We start from the raw sequence: 20,796 nt of genomic DNA, 5'->3' as shown, positions 1-20,796 counted from the left end.
CTGTGTCCCCAGGCTGTTGCAGGCCACGTGCACAGGATATGTATGTAGTGTGGTGTTGGGCATGCATGCTAGACATTGAAGTGCCCTGAATGATTAGTCTGAAGGGTGCAGTCGTGAGGGGGGGCGGGGGGGGGGGCCTCGGTTTCCCTTCGTGTGTTTATTTGCAAAGCAGTTTTGTTACAGAGACGCATTATTTCTCAGCCATTTGGGTCTTATCTCAAAGGGGATTCTCCTCCTAGCTTTGAGGATTATTCTCTCTCTCTCTCTCTCTCTCTCTCTTTCTCTCTGTCTCTCTTTCATCACTCACCATCACTGTCACACTTATTTATGAACTTTTGGGGCTTCTCCAGAGAAATAAAGGTATGCAAATGCCTACTATGAACTAGAGTACATTTTGAGGAGTGTGTTTATTTGTGTGTGTTCGTGTGTTTGTGTGTGTGTGTGTGTGTGTGTGTATGTGTGTGTGTATTTATGTGTGTGTGTGTGTGTACTTGTGTGCTTGTTGTTGTTCTAACACAAGACTCTCAGCAGAGGCAAATCCCAGATGTGCTGCATCAATGCCTTTCTCTCTCTCTCTCTCTCTCTTTCTCTCTCTCTCCCTATCTTTTTCCCTCTCTCTCTCTTTCTCTCGCGTTCTGTCTTCCTCTCCCTCCCTCTCTCTATCTATCTATCTATCCATCTATCGCTCTATCTCTCTCTCAGTGTGTTTACCTCTGTAATAGAGATTTACTTGTCTGCCTGGACTCAGAAGTGGCTGGGTGTGCTAGACTCGCCCTCGCCAGCTCTGCCTGTAGTAACAGCTCTGTCTGCAGGCGTGGAGCGTGATCACGTCCCACCCAGAGTGGAGAGCAATGGGCCAGTCAAGCTCCCCAAAGCAGGCCAAGACAATGCGTCTTTTATATCTCCACGGAATCACAAACGGCTCTGCGTTTTTGTGTGTGTGTGTATGTGTGTGTGTGTGTGTGTGTGTGTGTGTGTGTGTGTGTGTTTCGTGTGCTGGCTCCTGCAATTAAACAGCACTCTTTAAAATGTGACTCACTCGCCCACGTCCTGTTTTTTTGGCGTTTGTGTGTGTATTGCTGTCCTGCATACTGAGAGTGGGGTGTGTGTGTGTGTGTGTGAGTGTGTGTGTGTGTTGCTATTGAAATGCCCTCCACCCACACCACCTATACCTCCACCACCACCACCACGAGTGCCAATGCAGTAAACAGAAATTGTGAAGGCGAGAACATCACATCTGCCAACAACAGCTGCATTTTAGAGATACCGAACGCCAGCTGTCAAAAAACACTTAGCCTAGAGTTCAGCAGTCTACTTAGGGATGGAATTATTATTATTTATTTTTTTTAACAATTGGTTTCTTTCTCAGGATTATGAGTCCGTTTTGCGTGTCTTGATAAATTTATCCACCCAGCCACCAATTATGTGGAGTGCTTACCAGTCAGGAGTGTGTTTGAGATGTGCTCTCTCCTGGCCAAAGCCTTCCGTTTCCCTGGAGGACCCTGAGCACTGCCAGGCAGGGAAATTAATGACGCTCCTAATTGAATGATGGAAATAAATGGCCAGGAAAACGAAAGAACAGACAGGGCGGTAAGCGAAGGAGAAGAAAGAGAGAGGGAGAGCGAGAGAGAGAGAGAGAGAGAGATGGAGAAAGAGAGAGTGAGAGGGAGAGAGAGAGCTTCCTGCTCGGAATTGGGCTAATTTTCAAGTGCGGTGCTTTTATGTGTTGTGGCCACGTGCTGCGTTTTGAGACCTGTCAGGTGGGGAGACTGGGAAAGTGTTTGATTGACAGGGCCGTGGGCAGTTTGCAGTGGACAAGGAGAGGCTAGTGAGGAAAGGAAGGAGGGAAAGAGAGAGTGTGAGGGAGAGATAGTGGCTTGCCCTGCCCTGTCAGCAGCCGACGGGGAGAAAGACACCTGACGGCTCGTGGTCGTTGGCAGACATGGCTTTGATTGGCTGTGGCTACCCCTCTCTGGTTTCCCCCAGCAATTAGGGCTCTCCGCCGGCGAGCCCACAGCCTACAGCCAGAGCACAGAGAAGCCCACACGGGGGTGCCGAGCCGCAGGTCACCCACGGCTGCTACGATTCATATGCAACACACAACGCAGTCATTAGTGCAGGGGAAGTGATGACCAATTATGTTCAGTTAGCGTCAACATTAGACTCTCCACAACACTCAATGATATGTGTATTGTTTGGGTTTTTGGAAGCCGACCCTTTTCTATGAAGGGTCAAAGTAACAATAATTAAATATAAAGTAAATTACAAAGTAAAATGTCATGTAAGTCATATCACCAAGTATCAAATTTAAATATATCAACGATTATTAAATGTAATCTAATTTAAAGTTTAAATCAATGTCATTTGAATTTTGAATTACATCCACTGAATCTGAGTCGATTTATCAGTTTAGTAATAGTTTCCCCCACTTCATCACCATCACCAGAGCCTTCGTCCTTCGTCTGACGCTGGGTTTCCACAGAGCATGTCACCATGCGAGATCTTCTACTGTCTTTGCGCGAAATACGCCTGCTAAAATTTCACCCAGGGGGTGTTGTCCAGTTGTCACACACCTAGCGTTTCAGCTCAGTGGTCAACAGGTTAGCTTAGTGGTTAGTGGTTAGCTTAGTGTTTAGTTAGCTAGACAGTCCAGTGCTTCAGATTACAATACATTCAGGGGTTTATTTAGCCCAAGTATGTTCAAGTGGCATACACACAAAAATCCGTTTGAATGTTTTCATGTTGACAACAATTAATAATCTACAGAAACACCACAGTTCATATCAGCGTGCTAACTATCTAGTCGCCTAGCTTGCTATGTGTTTTCAATTGGTTATAATGGGTCAACAAGCTAACAAGCTAACAAGCTAACAAGCTAACCTTCAATGATAGTGTGTCCTGAACACATTTGTTTAGCATATAAACAATAAACCGTATCAAAATAAGCCATTAAAAGTGGTCAAGAAACCTTTATTCACATTTAATATTTCCAGTTAAGACCCCCGGAGCCACCGCCATTGATTTGTTTTTTTTGTTACTCCCACTTCAGTGTGTACAGTGTAGCCTACAACGTGGTGATAATTTCGCCCGGAGTGAGTGAGTCTTACAAAAGACCTGATAAATCAACTCAGATTCAGTGGATGGGCGGGGGGCGGGGGACATAGCATGATTGACAGGTGACAGTACAACCTTGAAGTACCAAAGTCCAAAGTTTGAAGTAAAGGCGTTCGAATTAAATGGTGGCGCACGGAATTGCATGAGGCTGAAATTTTAAGTCTCATTCAAAATGAGAACAACAGGGAAATGTAAATGTGATGTATGACTTCAAATTAATTCAACTTCTTATTCAATTGATTTAAAGTTTAATGTAATTCAAAATTCAAATGACATTGATTCAAACTTTAAATTAGATTACATATAATAATCGGTGATAGATTTAAATTTGATACTTGGTGATATGACTTACATGACATTTTACTTTGTAATTTACTTTATATTTAATTATTGTTACTTTGACCCTTCATACTTTTCATCTATTATTAATTTGTGTGTTATTGTTACTGTTGTTTGTGTTTCTTGTTTGTCTGTAAAGCAATTTGTGTTCTATGCTTGAAAAGTGTTGTATAAATAGATGTTATTTATTTATTTTTGCCATTGTTGTGTACGTGAACACTTGCAGGGTTTGGTGTTTAGTTTTGACAGGGTAATGAAGGCTTGGTGTGTATGAGAGAGTAGGGGGAGTGTATGGCTAGTTGTGGTTTTCGGGTATGGAGTGTGTAGGCTTGGCTTGGTCTCAGATACATACATGTAGAACTTTGTAGGCAATGTTGCCATGCAATCACAAGACCACTTCCATGTGCGTGTGTTCTGATTGGATGATTGTGACAATCCGCCCTCTGATGATTCAAGTTCTCCTGATTAAAACGGGTTGCCAAATATGAATGGAAAAGTTCCTCCATCTTGCTGGGGCATGTTGGCCAGCAACGCTGCTTACAAAGTGGTGCGGCGTGCCCTCACCTTAGCCCTGCTGGGAGACCCGCAGGAGCACCATGGGCGGCTGGAGGTCGGCGCGGTGACCTCGTTGTTGTGCGCGGGCCCGCGGTGATGAATGTGTTCGCCCGTGTTTACTGAACTCGGCTGCTCCTACGGCGCCTCGCCGCACAAATAAATTACCCGCAATTCTCGGATATCTTCTTATCCTCTGTGTTTTGGATAGGGGGGCGGGGGGAAAAAAACGGAGAAAAAAAACAACAAAAAAAACAGGGAAACCGAACGAGCGGCCACTTGTTTTGTGATGCAGGAGGAAATTGCTCGGGTTTATCGGCGGATGAGGCATTTTTGACCTTGTTTTTCTTCTGTTGAAATGTTCTCATGCTCATCCTGCTGTGTGCAAGAGCTAGATAATGCAGGCCTGATAAACCTCTACTCCAGCTCCCTTGCCGCGCTATTTAGACGGAGATGTCCTTTCTCTGTGCAATTCTATTTTCCGTTTAGACATACCCATGATTTAGAATGGCCCAGTCACTCTATTAAACCGCGGTACCCTCTGAACAAAGTCACGAATGTAGAGGCTTGATCAACTGTATGCACAGAAGCACATGAAAGAATCTATCAAGTAAGACTAAGGGAAAGACAGTCTCCCGTAAGTTTCCCCAATAGAACCGAATTTGGTTCACTTGACATCCCAAAGGCTAAAGATCTGTCTGCTCTCTCCCGTTTGCCAATTTCTTTGACACTAATGAAAACGGAGGAGGTTATTTCAAGTTTTTTGGTGGGGGGGGGGGGGGGGGGGGGGGAGCAAGGATCAGAAAGTTCCACAATGCGCGTTCTATTTTCTGAGTTTATGTAACTTCTCTCTCTCTCTCTCTCTCTCTCTCTCTCTCTCTTCTTTCTCTTCCTGTTTCATCTTGTCTCTCAGGAAGACAGTTGAGAATTGGGGGGCGGATTAGGCCTATAAAGCGTTCACTTCCTTGTGTTGCCCTCCCTTTCAAGAAAAGCAATAAGGCTTAAAATCACTTTAGATGGCACAGGGGCCCTTTTGGAGAAAAAAAGGCTCCCATTTCAGTCAATTCCTGTGGCCCTCTTCAAAATGAACCCTTGCACATTACGTCTGCCCTCTTGCCACAATGAAAGAAAAGAAAACGATCACAGGTGCGTTTTGTAAAAGTAAAACACATCCCTTTGAAGAAAAGCCCCACGTGTAAGATCTGAGAAATTGAAGCTAAAGAAGTAATCATTATTACAGATTGCCTTGGATTACGTTCGAGACCCTTTATTCCCGTCCAATCCCAGACAGACCTGAAAAAAAGTGTTCCACACAAAGACACACCTGGCAGACTCCCCTGCCCTCCCGTTCCTCATCTTTTATGGACGGTGTGGGTCTTAGACAGAAAGTGTTGTTTCTGTACGACTAAGTGCAGAGGGCTTGTGAAATGAAATCTGCTCCATATTAATGATGCTTCTCCCAGATTGAGCCCCCTGGGGCGACCCGCCGTTAATATTTTGGAGTTGTGGCAATGGATGGAAATACTCATTAAACCGGCCCAGCCGAGGAGATATATGGGGGCTTAGACTTTAGACTATGAATTTGGATTTTATAAAAGGCAAAATCCGAGGCAGTGATATACTGTATATCTGTGTCTGTGTGTGTGTGTCTCTCTGTCTGTGTGTCTGTGTGTGTGAAAGTATGTACTATTCCTGGGTTTTATAAAAGGCAAAATGAAAAGTGCTTGCGTGTGCGTGTGCTTGTGTGTGTGTGTGTGCGTGCGCGCGCTATTCCTAGGCATTGTTGATTTCTTATGCTGCGTGTGTGTGTGTGTGTGTGTGTGTTGTGAGACCTTGCCTCTTATCTGCCTGAGACCTGTAGCAGGCCGGCGGAGAGGGACGGGGAAGACGGCGGAGGCTGCGCGCCGCGGTGACTCATCATCGCTCGCCTCGATCTCGGCGAGGGTGAAAAGCGTGGCCATGAAACTCCATCAACGATGATGGGGCTCGGTGGAGGACAGGAGAGACGGAGAAACAGAGAGAGAGAAGGAGGGAGGGAGGGAGGGAGGGAGCGAGGGAGCAGTTAAGAGTGGGTGTTTATGGAGGGGAGGGCTGTTTGGAGACCTGCATGGATCAGAGCGAGTAATAATACTCTGCACAGCAGACGTGACAAAAGGCCCCCCCACCCCCAGCCCCCCTCTGAAGTGCGCAGCCGGGGGAAGAGAAATGCTCGCTGAGGAATGTATTAGTGCGGCAATTACTGCGGAACCTCTCAACTCTCACCCCTCTCCAGGAGCGGAATTCTCCGCGTCGTACCACCGTGAGGAGAGGAGTAATTACCCTTTTGACAGCCGCTCTCTCTCTCTCTCTCTTTCTCTCTCTCTCTCTCTCTCTCTCTTTCTCTCTCTTTCTTTCTCGTTCTCGGCTGTCTCTCTCTCTCTCTCTGTCACACCAGCTCACTCCCTCCTTCTCAGCTCTCCACCTTTCAAAGGCCATGTGAAGAGAAATGTTGGGCTGCAAATGAATGGCCCGGCGGGGCTTTTTCCGGCACGTCTCCTACCTGTCGTGGGCACTAGCTGCCTGTTTCCACTCTTTCTTTCTCTCTCTCTCTCTCTCTCTCTCTCTCTCTCTCTCTCTCTCTCTCTCTCTCTCTCTCTCTCTCTCAGGCTGGCTTTGTATCGTGGCTTGTTTTTTATAACCTGTGTGTGCCCCTGTCTGTATGCATGTCCTCCTACCACTCCTTGCAGACACCTGAAGCACAGTAGCTCAGCTCCTCCAGCACCCCCCCCTCCTCTCTCTCTCTCCCTCCCTCTCTCTCTCTCTCTCTCTCTCTCTCTCTCTCTCTTATGAACACACTCTCTCATTCTCATTTCTTTCTTACTCTGTTGTTCACGCTATCACTAGCATCACCGCCTCATGTCAGCCTTCACTGATCCTTCACAGAGCAGGTCTGTTCCTGTTCTCTCTTTCTCCTCGTCTCTCTCTCGCTCTCTCTCTCTCTGTCTGTCTGCCCTTTGAGCCCATCTCTCTGTTTTTCTTGAACCCACACACTGTCTCTCTCCATCTCTCTCTCCCTCTTTCTCACTCCTTTTCCTCAGTAGCCTCACTCTCTCACACACAAAGGAGCGGTTATGGCCTGTTACTGCTCCTCTAAGGAGCAGGTCAGAGGCGGCCATTTTAGTGGCGCATAATTTAGTGTCATTTAGCCATTTAGTGTAGCGCATGATCACCAGGTGTGAGGATGACGCCTCAAAGTGAGAGTTCCAAAAAGTGCAGTGCAGAAGTCTCTACGAGTATGCGCTCACTCAGAGGCAGAGGGGCCTTGAAATATGGCCACCTCCTCCCCGGTCGTATATCCCTCCGACATCACTTCCTCGTGGCGTGCCTCAGACGGTCCTTGAGGCCTCTCCCCAGACTCTCGCCTGCGGCACTCCTAACAATCGGCGTGATATATGTCCGGCCCGGCGCCGCGCCGCGCCCGTCTGCGGATGAGGCCGAGCGGAGCGAGCAATAAATGGACATCTTCACAGTGCTTACATCTTCCTCCGTGTGATCACCCCTGTGGCTCCCGCTCGTTCGCCGTCGGCGGCGGGGAAAGCGAAGTGCTCCGCTGATTAATGCCGGTGTCATCTCGCGGCGCTTCAAACGGCCGAGACGAGCTACATAAACGGCTGCTTGCAGGGGGAGTTTCGCAAAGAGGGCGGATGAAAATGCGCTATTATAAGAGTCTTGTTTTGCTTCTTGAAGGCTCTCGCAGGCTGGACCCCCCACTCAGGCCTAATCAAGATGGCCGTGGGAGGCGAGGAAAATCGAGCTGCCTCACATTAGCAGTCCAACAGAAGCCCTCGCACATGCCATACGTCGACGATCTGTTGGTTTCTAGCTAATTCTGCTTTCATTCTACTCTTTAGTATGTAGTATGTGTATATATACTGTTAGATATACTACCATATGCTTCTTTTTAGTTGCAAATGAACACCGGCAGTTGACAAGATTCTGTTTTTTCAGCTCCTCTCGCAGCTTGTGTCCTGTGTACTGCTCGCCTCCTACGGCGCCCTGCGTGGCCGATAAAAGTTAATTAACGATTTTGGATAATCCAGGTTTTGACTCAAGTGCAGTGGGGGAAAAAAAACTGCTGTTAAAATCCTTTGTGTGCTGTGAATAGAGAATGAAGATGGTGCACAGCGAGTTTTTCCCTTTATGACGCCCCTGAAATTAATTGTTATGGAGGCAGTTGTTTGGGCTGCCTGGAAAATTGCTTGTTTTTGTTTGCCAGAGATGGTGGCGTCAGCACAAAGTGTAGCGACGGCAGCCGAGGGACCACACAGCCATAGAGATGTACAGACTTGGCGGCGTATAATTACTTTGATACCCCTTGCAACAAGACATGCTTTCTCAGGGGTACCACAAACAACAAGACTTTATTTCATAAGATAGGCTGTGAGCAGTCAAGAGAGGACTTGTAAACCAAGGAGAGGGGAAGCCTAATTCATGTTTTACTGCAGCTCTGTTGTAGTGGTTTTGCCTTTGCTGCTAGTTCATTAAAGTTGCAGTGCTTTGCTTACTTTTAAAGGAGGACTACATCACATTTCATTGTGGATAATAGAATTGGCTGTCCATTTACTCTTTCAGGGCTAAAACAATTTGGTTTTAATCGAAGCAGTGCACCCAAGTTTAAACAACGTACAGTAGCATTTTTGTATTAGTATTTCAGGCTGTGCTTGTGAATACTGATGTAACCTGACGCTAAAATATAACTGTTATCTTTGAGCAAGAGACTCTGAGAATAGTGGGGATGGATTCGATAAATAGAGCACCAGTCACTTATTTACTTAGCATGTAGGAAAACAGATTTCTGCCGCAAGTGAACACAGTCACTTAGACAAGAGTCATGTTGTTTGCATAGACTAATTGAGTTACTGAGGAGCTATATGGTGGAGCAATGAGCCGTGCCGTGGATGTGATTATCACGCTGTTGTGACTCGTCTGCTTTAATGAGGGATCGTGGCGTCTGTCCCCAGCCCTTGTCGGGGACTTCCGTTGTGGCGGCCGAGCCTCTGAGGTCCACCTCACCTCCTCCCCCCTCCTCCTCCTCCTCCTCCTCCTCCTCCTCCTCCTCCTCCCGCGACTGGGCCAGGTGGAGGCCCGCGGGCCACGCAGGTGACATATGGCCTCGCTGGGATGCCCGCGTCGCCGGGGGCAACGCACGGGGCTCCGACACGAATGTGCCAAGCGAGCACGGCTAATTGCCATGCGGCAAAGCACCGGATTTTTCTCCTTTGCCTTTTTCTGAATCATAGCAGAGCGTGCTGCCGTGCTACTCGCTGTGGTGGAAGAGGGGACGGAGGAATGGTCACACCAGGGGTCATCTCTCCGGGGGCATCTCCTTGGTTGACATTTAAGTTGTTCACTGGAGCAGTGAAGTGAGCTTCATTTGCCGTCTGTTTTGGAGATGAGTGTGCTGCTGACCCGCCGCACCGTCTCCGTTTGGTCGTGCGGTGACCACCGAGTGAACTGCTGAGTTGCAGCGTGTTGTGTTTACCGACCGAGCCTACAACAGAACTGAAAAATAGCGTTATGTGTCAACAAATTAAAACATGTCTCCAGGTAATCTCCAGACTGACTCTCACCTCTCTCTACCTGTGCCCACACACACACTCTAAATGTGCACACCTGTGCTAGTTTTACGTGCCCTGATGAAGAGGGAATAGTCGAAAACACGTTGGCATGTAGCCAGTGATCAGTAAAGGTGTTTTTATTTTTATACAGGAGTGCCTCAATTCTTGAGATTTCCAGGCTAATTCCCATCGGGCCTTGACATAAAAAGCTACTCGAAGTCGTACTGCTGTCTGTAGGCTGTGGTGGACACAATCTTTTGGCATGCATTGATGATGCAAGTCACAGGCTTTCAAAGTGGCAATTTGCAGAATAATGTATGCAGCAATGATATCGCCCGCTTCCCTGCCACCTGTTCCAGTGCCAAGCAGCATGACCTTGCAGAGTCCATTTACCAGCGCTGAGACTCGGATCGTCTCCACCAGTAAACAACTCATTAACACCCGCACATTGTTTTAAGCGTCCGCCTCCACTGTCTGTAGATACTTACGACCAAGTTTAATTGTTGGTGCACTTAACAAGCGGTCTATGCGAGACTGTTACAGCGCCGTGTGTAATGTCACGGCTGATTGCTGTGAGTAAAATAGTCATAAACCCCAGGCATTGCTGACAGTGGCATTGATTAAGCGACTCGGGTGGGGTTTTCATTCAAGTCCTCGCCATGAGAAATGAGCCTATTAGTCCTGTACTGTTCTGGGCGGTGCACCAAGGTGGTGACAGCACATTTTTGGGGGGTCTGGTAGTCAAGTCAAGTCAAAACTATTCCCCACAGCACAGTCAAAAACCCCTCCCTCAACATGGGATCCACACAATGTCATTTCTATTCTCTCTTTGTAATTTCACATTTGTATTCCCGCCGATGTATGATTTGTAACTACAGATGGCATTGTTTTTGTCTTTTTTTTTTTTCGTCCGTGTTGCGTCAGGGCTCTGATGAGCGGCAGTAGCCCAGGGTTACGTGTTATTTGGCTTCATTTTGTCGACGCCAGCCAGAGCATATTCATACAGCGTGAATAATCTGTGGATGTTGATGTTCTCTTGTCACACACGCACGCACACACACACACACACACACACACACACACACACACACACACACACACACACACACACACACACACCACCCACTTGCTCTTCTTAAGTCACTTGCCGCTGACGCGTCCAAAAAAAGCGAGGACTCTGGGGTAGCTGCTGGTGGTGGTGGTGGTTACGTGTCGCAGCGTTTGCCTGCCATCCCAAAAATCTCTCCGGCGCTCGGCGCGCTTAAGAGCAGAAGCGTCGACGGCGTCCTCCCATCCGCAAGCATCACTGTCAGTGTCAGGGAGCTCGCTTCAGCGCCAGAACCTCACAGCGCTGCGCTGCGCTGCGCATCACAAGAGGGGGGGGGGGGAGTGCTAGCAGAGCTGCGTTTGTGCTCTTATTTTCCTCTCCCTTGGCGTCTCTGTTGGTGTTTATTGTTTTTTGTTTATGGTTTATGGAGGAGAGCCGAGACTTCGGCTTCCTTCCACCGAGGAGTCCCCGTGTGTCGGCTCTTGACTGAACGGATGTGTGTATAATTCAGTGTGTTCTCTTCTCAGTATGTCAATAGGAGTCCAGTGAGTGCGCTAATGGCCTAATACCGAAAACTGGAAAGAAAGTCGATATGTCTCCTCACCGGTATTAACCTTTGCTATCCCACTCTCTCCCTCTCTCCCTCTCTCCCTCCCTCTCTCTCTCTCTCTCTCTCTCCCTCTCTCTCTCTCTCTCTCTCTCTCTCTCTCTCTCTCTCTCTGTGCCCCTGCAGTGTGCCGTGGCCATGTACGATGGGGCGCGGGTGCCTTCCCCTCAGGATGCCAACGGCTTCCCCCAGCAGCCGGGGGTGTCGGCGGCGGTGCAGCCCAAGTCCGACGCGGAGCCCGAGAACGAGGAGGAGGGGTCAGCGGTGGGAGCGGCGGTGGTGGCGGCGGCAGGGGCCGGAGCGGGAGTGCGGGCGGCGGAGCCCGTGATGGTCAAGCAGCAGGCCCACCGCGAGATCCTGGACCACGAGCGCAAGAGGAGGGTGGAGCTGAAATGCATGGAGCTGCAGGAGATGATGGAGGAGCAAGGGTGAGACTACAGCACTACTGCACACCCATAGAGAGAGAGGGAGAGAGATACAGAGAGAGAGAGAGAGAGAGAGAGAGAGAGAGAGAGATGAGAAAGAGAGAGATAGAGAGAGAGATGAGAAAGAGAGAGAGAGAGATGAGCAAGAGAGACAGAGATGAGAAAGAGAGAGAATAGAATAGAATAGAATAGAATATATACTTTTCTGATCCCGTGAGGGAAATTCAGTTCTCTGCATTTAACCCAATTTAACCGAATTAGTGAACACACAGCACACAGTTAACACACAGTGAGGTGAATCGCACAACCCAGAGCAGTGAGCTGCCTGCCCAACCAGCGGCGCTCGGGGAGCAGTGAGGGGTTAGGTGCCTTGCTCAAGGAGAGAGATGAGAGAGAGGGAGAGAGATGAGCAAGAGAGACCGAGAGACTGGTTGACTTTAAAGTTTCCTTTATTTTCAGTCAAAAAGAAACCAGAAACAAGAAGTAAAAACAGAGCGAGAGAGAGTCAGGGAGAGAGATAGAGAAAGTGAAGAACAGAGGGAGCGGAGGGAAACGGAGAGAGAGGTGGGCAGGAAGAGAAGAGGGATATTAAAGGTTAGATAAGGACAGAGAAGGGTGAGCTATTCAATGTAAGGTTGTTATCTCTTCGGCGAGATACTACGAGATGGGTTTTGTGTCGCCAAATAAGATCGCTCGCTAACATTCCCGCTTCGCACAACAGGAGTGGCAGGCAGTGTGCAGATAGATCATCTGTTTGAGCTTTTCTCGTGTCTCTCTGCCCACACAGTAGGCAGCCAGCTAAACACGGAAAACTCTCGCCGAGAATGTTTGACATTAAAGCCTTGTTAGTCGTGTTCCTGCTTTTTTCCCCCCCCCCTCTCTCATAAACGTGTTTATAGTGCGGATTTATTCGCTGCTCATTATAGCTCCTCTGTTTTTACGGACACCAACAAAAAGACGCCGTTTCTCCCTCTCCCTGAGTGATATAACCGCGACGAGGAAGACGAGTCACTGAAGGACACGTCCTCCCCCTTCCTCCCTCCCTCCCTCCCTCCCTCCCTTCTTCTTCTCCTCCTCCCTCTTCTTCTCCTCTTTCCCTCGTTCATTAGCATTTCTTCCCGTAACGCTAAATCGGTGGATGCGCGACGGCGGCTGCCACTGCGAGCGGCTCGGGCGGATTTGTGGCGTGACTGGCGTCGGCGCTAATCCCTCCTCGCTCGCAGACATGGACGGGCCGCTGATCCGCTCAGGCTCCGAGCTGAGCGACTCAAAGTGTGTTTTGAGGGGAAGCGGGAGGCTAGCCGTGACGCTAATTAGCGGCGAGCCGGGTGACCTTGCGTCGGCGCAGCAAGGGCTGGAGAGTTGTCCGCCAGGCGAGAGACACTGGTAAACACAAACGGTAAACACAAACACTATCAGTTGAACCGAGCGCCATATCAAGCCAGTGATGTCGCTTTTAATGTTTATCAGCTCAGATTACTGAGGTAAAAGTACAGTATGTCAACACATCCCATATGGATATCTCGTAAACAATGTCAAACAATGTCAAGCAGTCATTAACTTGAGCAGCAACACTTATTTGTGGTTAGTTGTTTGCCTTTTTAAACGTAATTGTGTTCATTTAAGAAAATGAAGACAACTCGCAGTTGATTCGCATTGTCATGTAGATTTCTCCGGAGTGAAAACTAATGAAATGAAAGATGAATTTGAGATGAGAAACAGTCCTACATCTCTCAGCTGATCTGGGACCAGTTCTCATGTTTGGTTCGGGGATATAAATATGAAGCGAAGATCTCCCATCTTGAGTGTGCCCTTTGCTCTGGAGCCTGCTGCCTGCGGCACATTCCTCACTCAGAGCGATGGCCACATCCTTCAGTGCACACGCGGCTCTCCCATCCCTCTCCCCGCTGCTCCAGCTGTTCCGGCCTCGTCCTCAACTCCATCACTGTCCTCCGCGGCTCCAGAGCAGGAGGACCGTCCAGCCGTTCCCCTCTCTCTCTCTCTCTCTCTCTCTCTCTCTCTCTCTCTCTCTCTCTCTCTCTTTCTCTCTCTCTCTCTCTCTCTCTCTCTCTCTCTCTCTCCGTGACGTGACGTGAATAACTCCGCGGCCTGTCTGCTGCCTTCGGCGGCTCCAGAGTGGACTAGTCCTGATTACGTCTCCGCCGCAGTAATGGCCGTCAGATTGATGGACCCGATAGCAGGGGCTGGACGAAGAGAAACGGGGAGGCCAGCAGTGCCATCTGCCAGGGCCGTTTCCTCCGCGTGGGCTAATTGCCCCCCCCACCCCCACCTCACCACACCACACCCCCGATTTGAGAGTGATGTAAAGGCGCCATATGCCTGGTGCAGGATGGCAGTGGAGGCTAGGGGGTCCGGTAATGAGGAGAGAGAGAGAGAGAGAGAGAGACAGAGAGAGAGCGTGAGAGAGAGATGGATGGATGGATGTGGAGTCTCTGAGTCACAGTGAGTTTTTTAGCTGTAAGGTTGGGCAGAAGACAAACTCATTGCTCAAGTTGTTTTTTTGGGGGAAATTAGTTGTGTGTGTGTGTGTGTGTGTATGGGGGGTGGGGCTTGGAAACAGGTCATTTGCATGTAACGATATGTTTGTTTGCCTAATTTGGCCAACTCTGTCAGATAACAGAGGAGGTAGGCCAAAGGTTTAAGGGATCTGTGTGTGGGGCGGGTGGGTGGGTGAAAGGCATTAGCATGAATTAAAAGGACTGCTGTAGGCTTTCTCCATCTGCTGTGGATTTAAAGGCTTCATGCTAGTCCTGGGGCTATGCTCGTTTACAAAGACACCAGCAGACAGGAGTAGTAGCAGAGCCTGGAGCAGGCAACAGGGAAACATTTCGTTGACAAAAAGGGTATTGTATACTGTATATTCAAATCATACAGACAGATCATGCAGAAAAACACCCCCTGGACTATACATTATCTTGGAGTCATATATTCATGCACTGTGCTCAACCTCTCGTAGCCACAATACACACACACACACACACACACACACACACATACTGTACACAGTGACAAAGAGAGATTGAGAGGGGGAGGGAGAGAGAAAAGAAAAAGAACAACGCAAAATTGTTCCCACGCGGAGAACAGAAAGACACATACACAAAAGTGAACAGCAAAGAAACACGCACAGAAACAAACTTCAGTGAGCAAGAGAGAGAGAGAACAGAAAAGAAAAACAAAAGGGTACCCACACTGAGAACAGAAGCACACACAGTCAGAAACAAACTTCAGAGAGAGAGAGACAGAGAGAGACAGAGAAAGGGAGAGAAAGGGAGAGAGAGAGAAGGAGCAGGCGCGGGTGTAATTGTCCACCAAGAGCGCCGTCGCCTCCATCGGGGAGCCAGAGCCGAGGCAATTGAAACAATCTGCTTGTTAAGCTCCGCCGGGCCTGACAGCCAACAAGCCCCCCCCCCCCCCCTCCCCCTCCCCTGACCCCTCCACTCGGCCTCTCCTCCTGCAGGTTCGTCTCCCCACTCACGGCACGAGGCCCTCTCCAGAAGGGAGCCGGCGGAGGGATAAAGGAGGGAGTGAGATGTCCCTCTCCAGAAGGGAGCCGGCGGAGGGATAAAGGAGGGAGTGAGCTGTCCCTCTCCATTACTGGGTCCTATTTTGGAGCGAGCGGAAGAACACGGGGAGTAGCACAAAGGGAGGAACAGCGTGTGCCTGTTAGGAACAGCACTCGGCCTTTAGGTAGGGGAAACATGGCGGTGGTGGTGGGGGAGGGCTCCTATTAGCCGTAGCACAGGCAGGAGAGACAGCATTCGGCTTTTATACTACCTTTATGCCGACCGTCAACTCGGAGCACCCCGACTTTAAAAATCCCGACCTTTGAAAAAAGTGTGATAAATGACCTTGCCTGTTTGTAATGAGAGTGAAATTTGCCTCTTGTGTTGTTGCAAGGGAGGCCACCGTGGTTGGAGAATACAGTATGAGAGCGACTTTAAGTAGGATACCTCGGGGCACAAGACTTCCGCGCGAGTCTCCAAGCAAAGAAGCCGAACCGACTTTGCATTCAAGTCGTTTTTCCACTATCGGCGGTCGGAATTTCTGAATATCCGATTTGGCATGAAGGTGCTATTAGCGATGGAAAACGTGGCGGTGTTGGCGGAGTGCTCCGTAGCACGGGCAGCAGAAGCAGCAGTTACATGCATGAGGAGGAGACATGCTAGCAACAACGGTTACATTAGGGCAGTAACATGGAAGGGAATAAAGTTAAAGGGATATTCCGCCATTTTTGGAAATACGCTCATTTTCCACCCCCCCTCGAGCAAAACAATCGATATTTACCTTGTTCCCGTTCATCCAGCCATTCTGTGAGTCTGGCGATACAACTTTTAGCTTCAGCCTAGCATAGATCATTGAATCGGATTAGACCATTAGCTTCTCGCCTGCTAGCGTCATGTTTAAAAGTGACTAAGATTTCTGGTAATTTTCCCATTTAAAACGTGTCTCCTCTCAAGTTAGAAAGTGCAATAAGACCAACTGAAAATGAAACCTGGCGTTTTTCTAGGCTGATTTGACATGGAACTACACTCTCATCTGGCGTAATAATGAAGGCAACTTGCATACTACTGGCACTACTACTGCTTGTTGTCTATGGGGACTATTTTCAGATGCTGCATACGATATCACTGCGCCTATGGTACGTTTGCAAGTTGCCTTGATTATTACGCCAGATGAAAGTGTAGTTCCATGTCAAATCAGCCTAGAAAAACGCCAGGTTTCATTTTCAGTTGGTCTTATTGCACTTTCTAACTTTAGAGGAGACACGTTTTAAATGGGAAAATTACAAGAAATCTTAGTCACTTTTAAACATGAAGCTAGCAGACGAGAAGCTAATGGTCTAATCCGATTCAATGATATATGCTAGGCTGAAGCTAAAAGTTGTATCGCCAGACTCACAGAATGGCTGGATGAACGGGAACAAGGTAAATATCGATTGTTTTGCTCGAGGGGAGGTGGAAAATGAGCGTATTTCCAAAAATGGCGGAATATCCCTTTAAGCTAGCAAATTAGTTATTAAAGTTAGTTATTAAATTAGCTTTAGGTAGACTTTGCCGATAGTGTTTCTCAACTGATTTGGGAAAAGGTACCTCATAGTTAATACCTCATATTGACGTGGTAGTGGCAGAGTGCTCTATGCATAGAGGCTGCCTCGTTGCCTCCTCCATTTGTGGGAGTAGTAGAAAATTCAGTGTTTGGCTTAAAGGCAATTTGCAGCCTGGCTCAAACCCAGAGCCCTCTACACATACCAGGACAAGACCTCTCACATACTGAGTCACCGCCTCCTCCTCCTCAGCTGGAGAAGACCAGAGGAAGAGTTCAAATGTATAAAACATGAGCCTGAGCTCGGTCTGCTGCATCGTGTACGGTTAAGCACTTTCCGGAAGATTTGGCCTGTTTTTAAAGAATTATATCTCATGCCGTCCCAGAGCCTCCTTGTAATTCTGGACCCCTTTAGCACTTTTCATTTCAGATTTTTTTTTATCGGGCAGATGATTTTAGAGTAGCAGGAGACGTTTCTCCCCCCCCCCCTTTCCCTGATGCGGTTTTCTGAGCGCTCCGTTATTGTGGCGAGCCGAGCGGAGCGGAGCGTTCCCCTCTGAAGTCTCCGCCGTTTCCACCGTGTACAATCAAATGCATTATTCAGCCTTTTCCGCCCCTTTTTTTCTCCAGCTGCCGCGCCGCTACTGCGACTCAGCCGTTTCGCAGCGCTGTGCCCCCTTTACATACATTTGCACGCCACGAGGCGTAAACACGTTTTAAAAAAGCGACTCTCGTTCGCCCCTCTCGTTTATTTCGCTCTCCTCCCCTCGGGCCCCTCGCGCGCGCGTTTCTGCTCGAGCGACGTTTCCTTCGCAGCGCGGGGCACGCGGCGGCGTTCATGCAATATTCAGCGGACGCCCCTTGCGCCACACACATGTGGCATTGCGAGGGGGCAGCGCACGGACGCTGTGTTATTAAAGGGGGTTAATCAGAAGTGCTGTGTGTGTCCGATCGATAGCCCATCGGGGGCTGGAGAGGAGTAGAGGGTACGGGGGGCAATTAATGGCACCACAGGCTGGTGTTAATGGAGGCTGTGTCTGACTCCTCACCCTTTTTTTTCGTCTGATTTGTTCAATCAGTCCGTGTAATCAGAATTGTGTGTGTGTCTGTGGGGGTGTGTGTGTGAGAGAGAGAGAGAATGTGTACATACTATATGTGTGTGTGTGTGTGTGTGTGTGTGTGTGTGCTTGCGTGCGTGCGTGTGCGTGCGCGCGCGCGTGTGCGTTACAGTTTCGGGTCCAGGAACCAACTTTGCGAGCATAGCACTTTGCCTCCCCCTACACATCACGCTGCCACTGCAGTCCTCAATGGCCCCTCCGCCCTCCACACACACTCCACCGCATCCACACACACACACACACACACACACACACACACACACACACACACACGCACGCACGCACGCACTCACCCCACCCCACCCCTGTTAAATGTACAGGGCGATGCCGTCGCGTCTAGCCGTTAACATGTCACATGGGCAATCAATACCCTGGCAGCGGCTCGTAACTCTTCAGTATTAATGGGTTCGGTTTCCCAAAATTGACTTTCAATTCCTCATTTGAGGGAACATGCGTTTGGGGAGATAATTTGTCAGGCCGCCGCCGAGCGGGACTGTGAGGGATTAGTGCCGAGAGAGAGAGAGAGAGAGAGAGAGAGAGAGAGAGAGAGAGAGAGAGAGAGAGAGAGACGGGGCATCGGGCGTTCGGAGGCAGCCATCGGAGACGGACAGTGTTGTGTTCACGGGTAGTTTAAGGTCAGGCCTGTTGGGCTGAGACTGAGGAAACCGGGAATCTTAAAAAATGGAATTTCAGGTCGGGGGGCTCGGTTGATGTGTTCGGTATCCATGGTCGCGGCTTTGGCGCTGAAAGGAAGGAAAAACAGGGGGCTTAGTCTGAGCCTCTTGTGAGTCCCGTTACCCTTTCTTCTGATATTTTTGCTAGCGTATCTCTTTTAGCACAGAGTGCTAATCTCTGTTTGCTCCCCCCCCCCCCCCCAACAAAAGACAGAGCTCGTCAGAGCTCGTCCTGTGCTGTGGCAGATTGCGACAAAATCCGCCTGCAGGAGCAGAAAGCAGCGCTGGTTTGTCCCCAGGTGACCGCAGCATCCCTCCGTCATCGTCATGCCGACCCAGCGTCCGTCTTCGTCCACGTCGGGGGACGCGGTGTCCGAGGGGGCTGGCCTCTCTGCGGGCCTCAGGGCTATCTACAAAGACGCAGGGTGTCCGCGGCTTTGATCTTCCGACTTGATGGTTGTGACGGGGCGAGTAGCCACCGTCACGGCAGTACGGTACTGCCTTCATTGAGTATGTTCGTTGTCTATGTCGGGTTGCGTGTATATGTTTGTTGAATGTGTCTATGTTTCCCGTTTAGCCTTGAACCGTTTACAATCATCAGTCATACATGTCATTCCTCAGACCCTTCCCCGTTTCTCCCGTAGCTGTTACATGTATAGGCCTACAATCAAACACTACGGCGAGGCGTACGCAAAGTTACACCTAACATCACAACTCCTGACAGTTTAAAACACTCTCCATTCAATCACATCTCGACTGTTAAAATAACCACACAATGTCCTGTCATAAATGTTCCGTTTATTTAGTTTCAAAGAATCAGGTCCATCATCAAGTCGTTACGTGTTTGTCCTACCGGTGTCCATTGTCGCGTCTTGTAAAGGAGTGAATGCCGCGTCTTGTCTGTTTAAAAACATTCCTGGACTTCCTGGGTCATGTGGAAGTCCAATCACTTGTAATTATATTGTAATTATGTTTAGTTGTGCTGATTTATATTGTTTGTCTATGCCAAACCGCAGCAAGTGATTGTTTAAGTATTGTATTTATTTTCTAGTTCCTTAGAATATTGTTTTGAGCTATTTTAAGCTTATTAGTATGTTTCGGCCGGTAAACACCCCTGTTCAGGTTTTGTATATTGGCTTGGTCCAATTGGAGGGGTGCGGTCCGAACTATTTAAACTATGGCTATGGCTATGGCTATGGCTATGGCTATGGCTATGGCTATGGTTATTTAGCAGACGCCTTTGTCCAAAGCGACATACAAATAAATAACAATACAAATTAAATTAACAGTGAACAATTACAAACTAGGGAGAATAGTAACATTATCAGTAAAACAATAATTTTAAGCACTAACCTAATGAGAAATAAAACTGGTGCGCTCAGTGCAGTAGGGAGAGTTCTTGATGTGGAGACGTAAGTCTTGAGAATACTCCCGATTCTATTGGCTAGTACAAGTAGTCTATACAGTTGACTGTATTTCATTGCCTTTTCTGAAGGATTGTTTTTGACTACCAAGTCTATTTAATTTCTTTATCAAAAGTATTTTTGTTAAACATTTCTTTATTATTTTTGCCCATTGGGCCTTATTTGGGAAAATAAATCACCCATCATATTTCATCCTTTTTCTGAGTGCTATTTCCAACTACCTCACACCGCTCCGACCACGTCTACCCTTAACATTTGGTGGCAGCGGTGGGATGAGTCGAGTGGCAGTGAGAGGCACATGGGACATTCTCCGTCAGAGTTGGGAGGAGGACGCTCCTCACCAACCCACCAACATCGTGGGATATGTCCTGATGCAGGAGAGGTGGAACAAGATGGGCGTCATAGCCCATGAACATCTGGCTCAGGTGCAGACGCATCAAAAGTCTCAGTACGACCGGAATGCACGCAGTCACACTTTCTCCTTTGGACAGTGGGCGTTGCTGTTGTTGCCGTCGTCAGAGAGTCTGCTGGCGAAATGGCAAGGACCATTTGAGGTGCTTCGCAAGGCCAGCGAGGTCACCTCGCACAACATCCGGCTGGCTTCTCCAGACCCCATCCAGCAGACCACCACCAGGGTTTCCAGCTCGACTGATCCCCGCGCTGCAACTGGAGGTGCAGGCCAGGCTGGAGATGGGTGTTATAGTGAGTGGTGCAGTCGTGTTGTTCTCCCCCCTACGAAGGACGGGGAGCTGCGTTTTTGCACTGACCTGTCAAAACTGGATAACTTTTCTGCTTTTAACCCTTACCCCATGCCTCGTATGGACGAGGTGGGGG

General features: G+C 48.8%; 1 protein-coding gene across 1 annotated transcript in view; it reads left to right on the top strand.

Moving 5' to 3' along the window:
* Nucleotides 1-20,796, top strand: part of LOC134079756 (serine/arginine repetitive matrix protein 3-like) — a 61,205-nt gene that overhangs the window by 16,166 nt on the left and 24,243 nt on the right. Inside the window, exon 2 of the mRNA XM_062535833.1 lies at nt 11,384-11,685. Coding sequence (XP_062391817.1) covers nt 11,396-11,685 — 290 coding nt within the window. The 5' untranslated portion in view covers nt 11,384-11,395. The remainder of the gene's footprint in view (nt 1-11,383; nt 11,686-20,796) is intronic.

Source organism: Sardina pilchardus, chromosome 5, assembly GCF_963854185.1.
Source record: "Sardina pilchardus chromosome 5, fSarPil1.1, whole genome shotgun sequence".
NCBI classification, from domain to species: Eukaryota; Metazoa; Chordata; class Actinopteri; order Clupeiformes; family Clupeidae; genus Sardina; species Sardina pilchardus.
The sequence above is the reverse complement of the archived record's forward strand: the minus strand, read 5'-3'. Positions and strand labels throughout refer to the sequence as shown.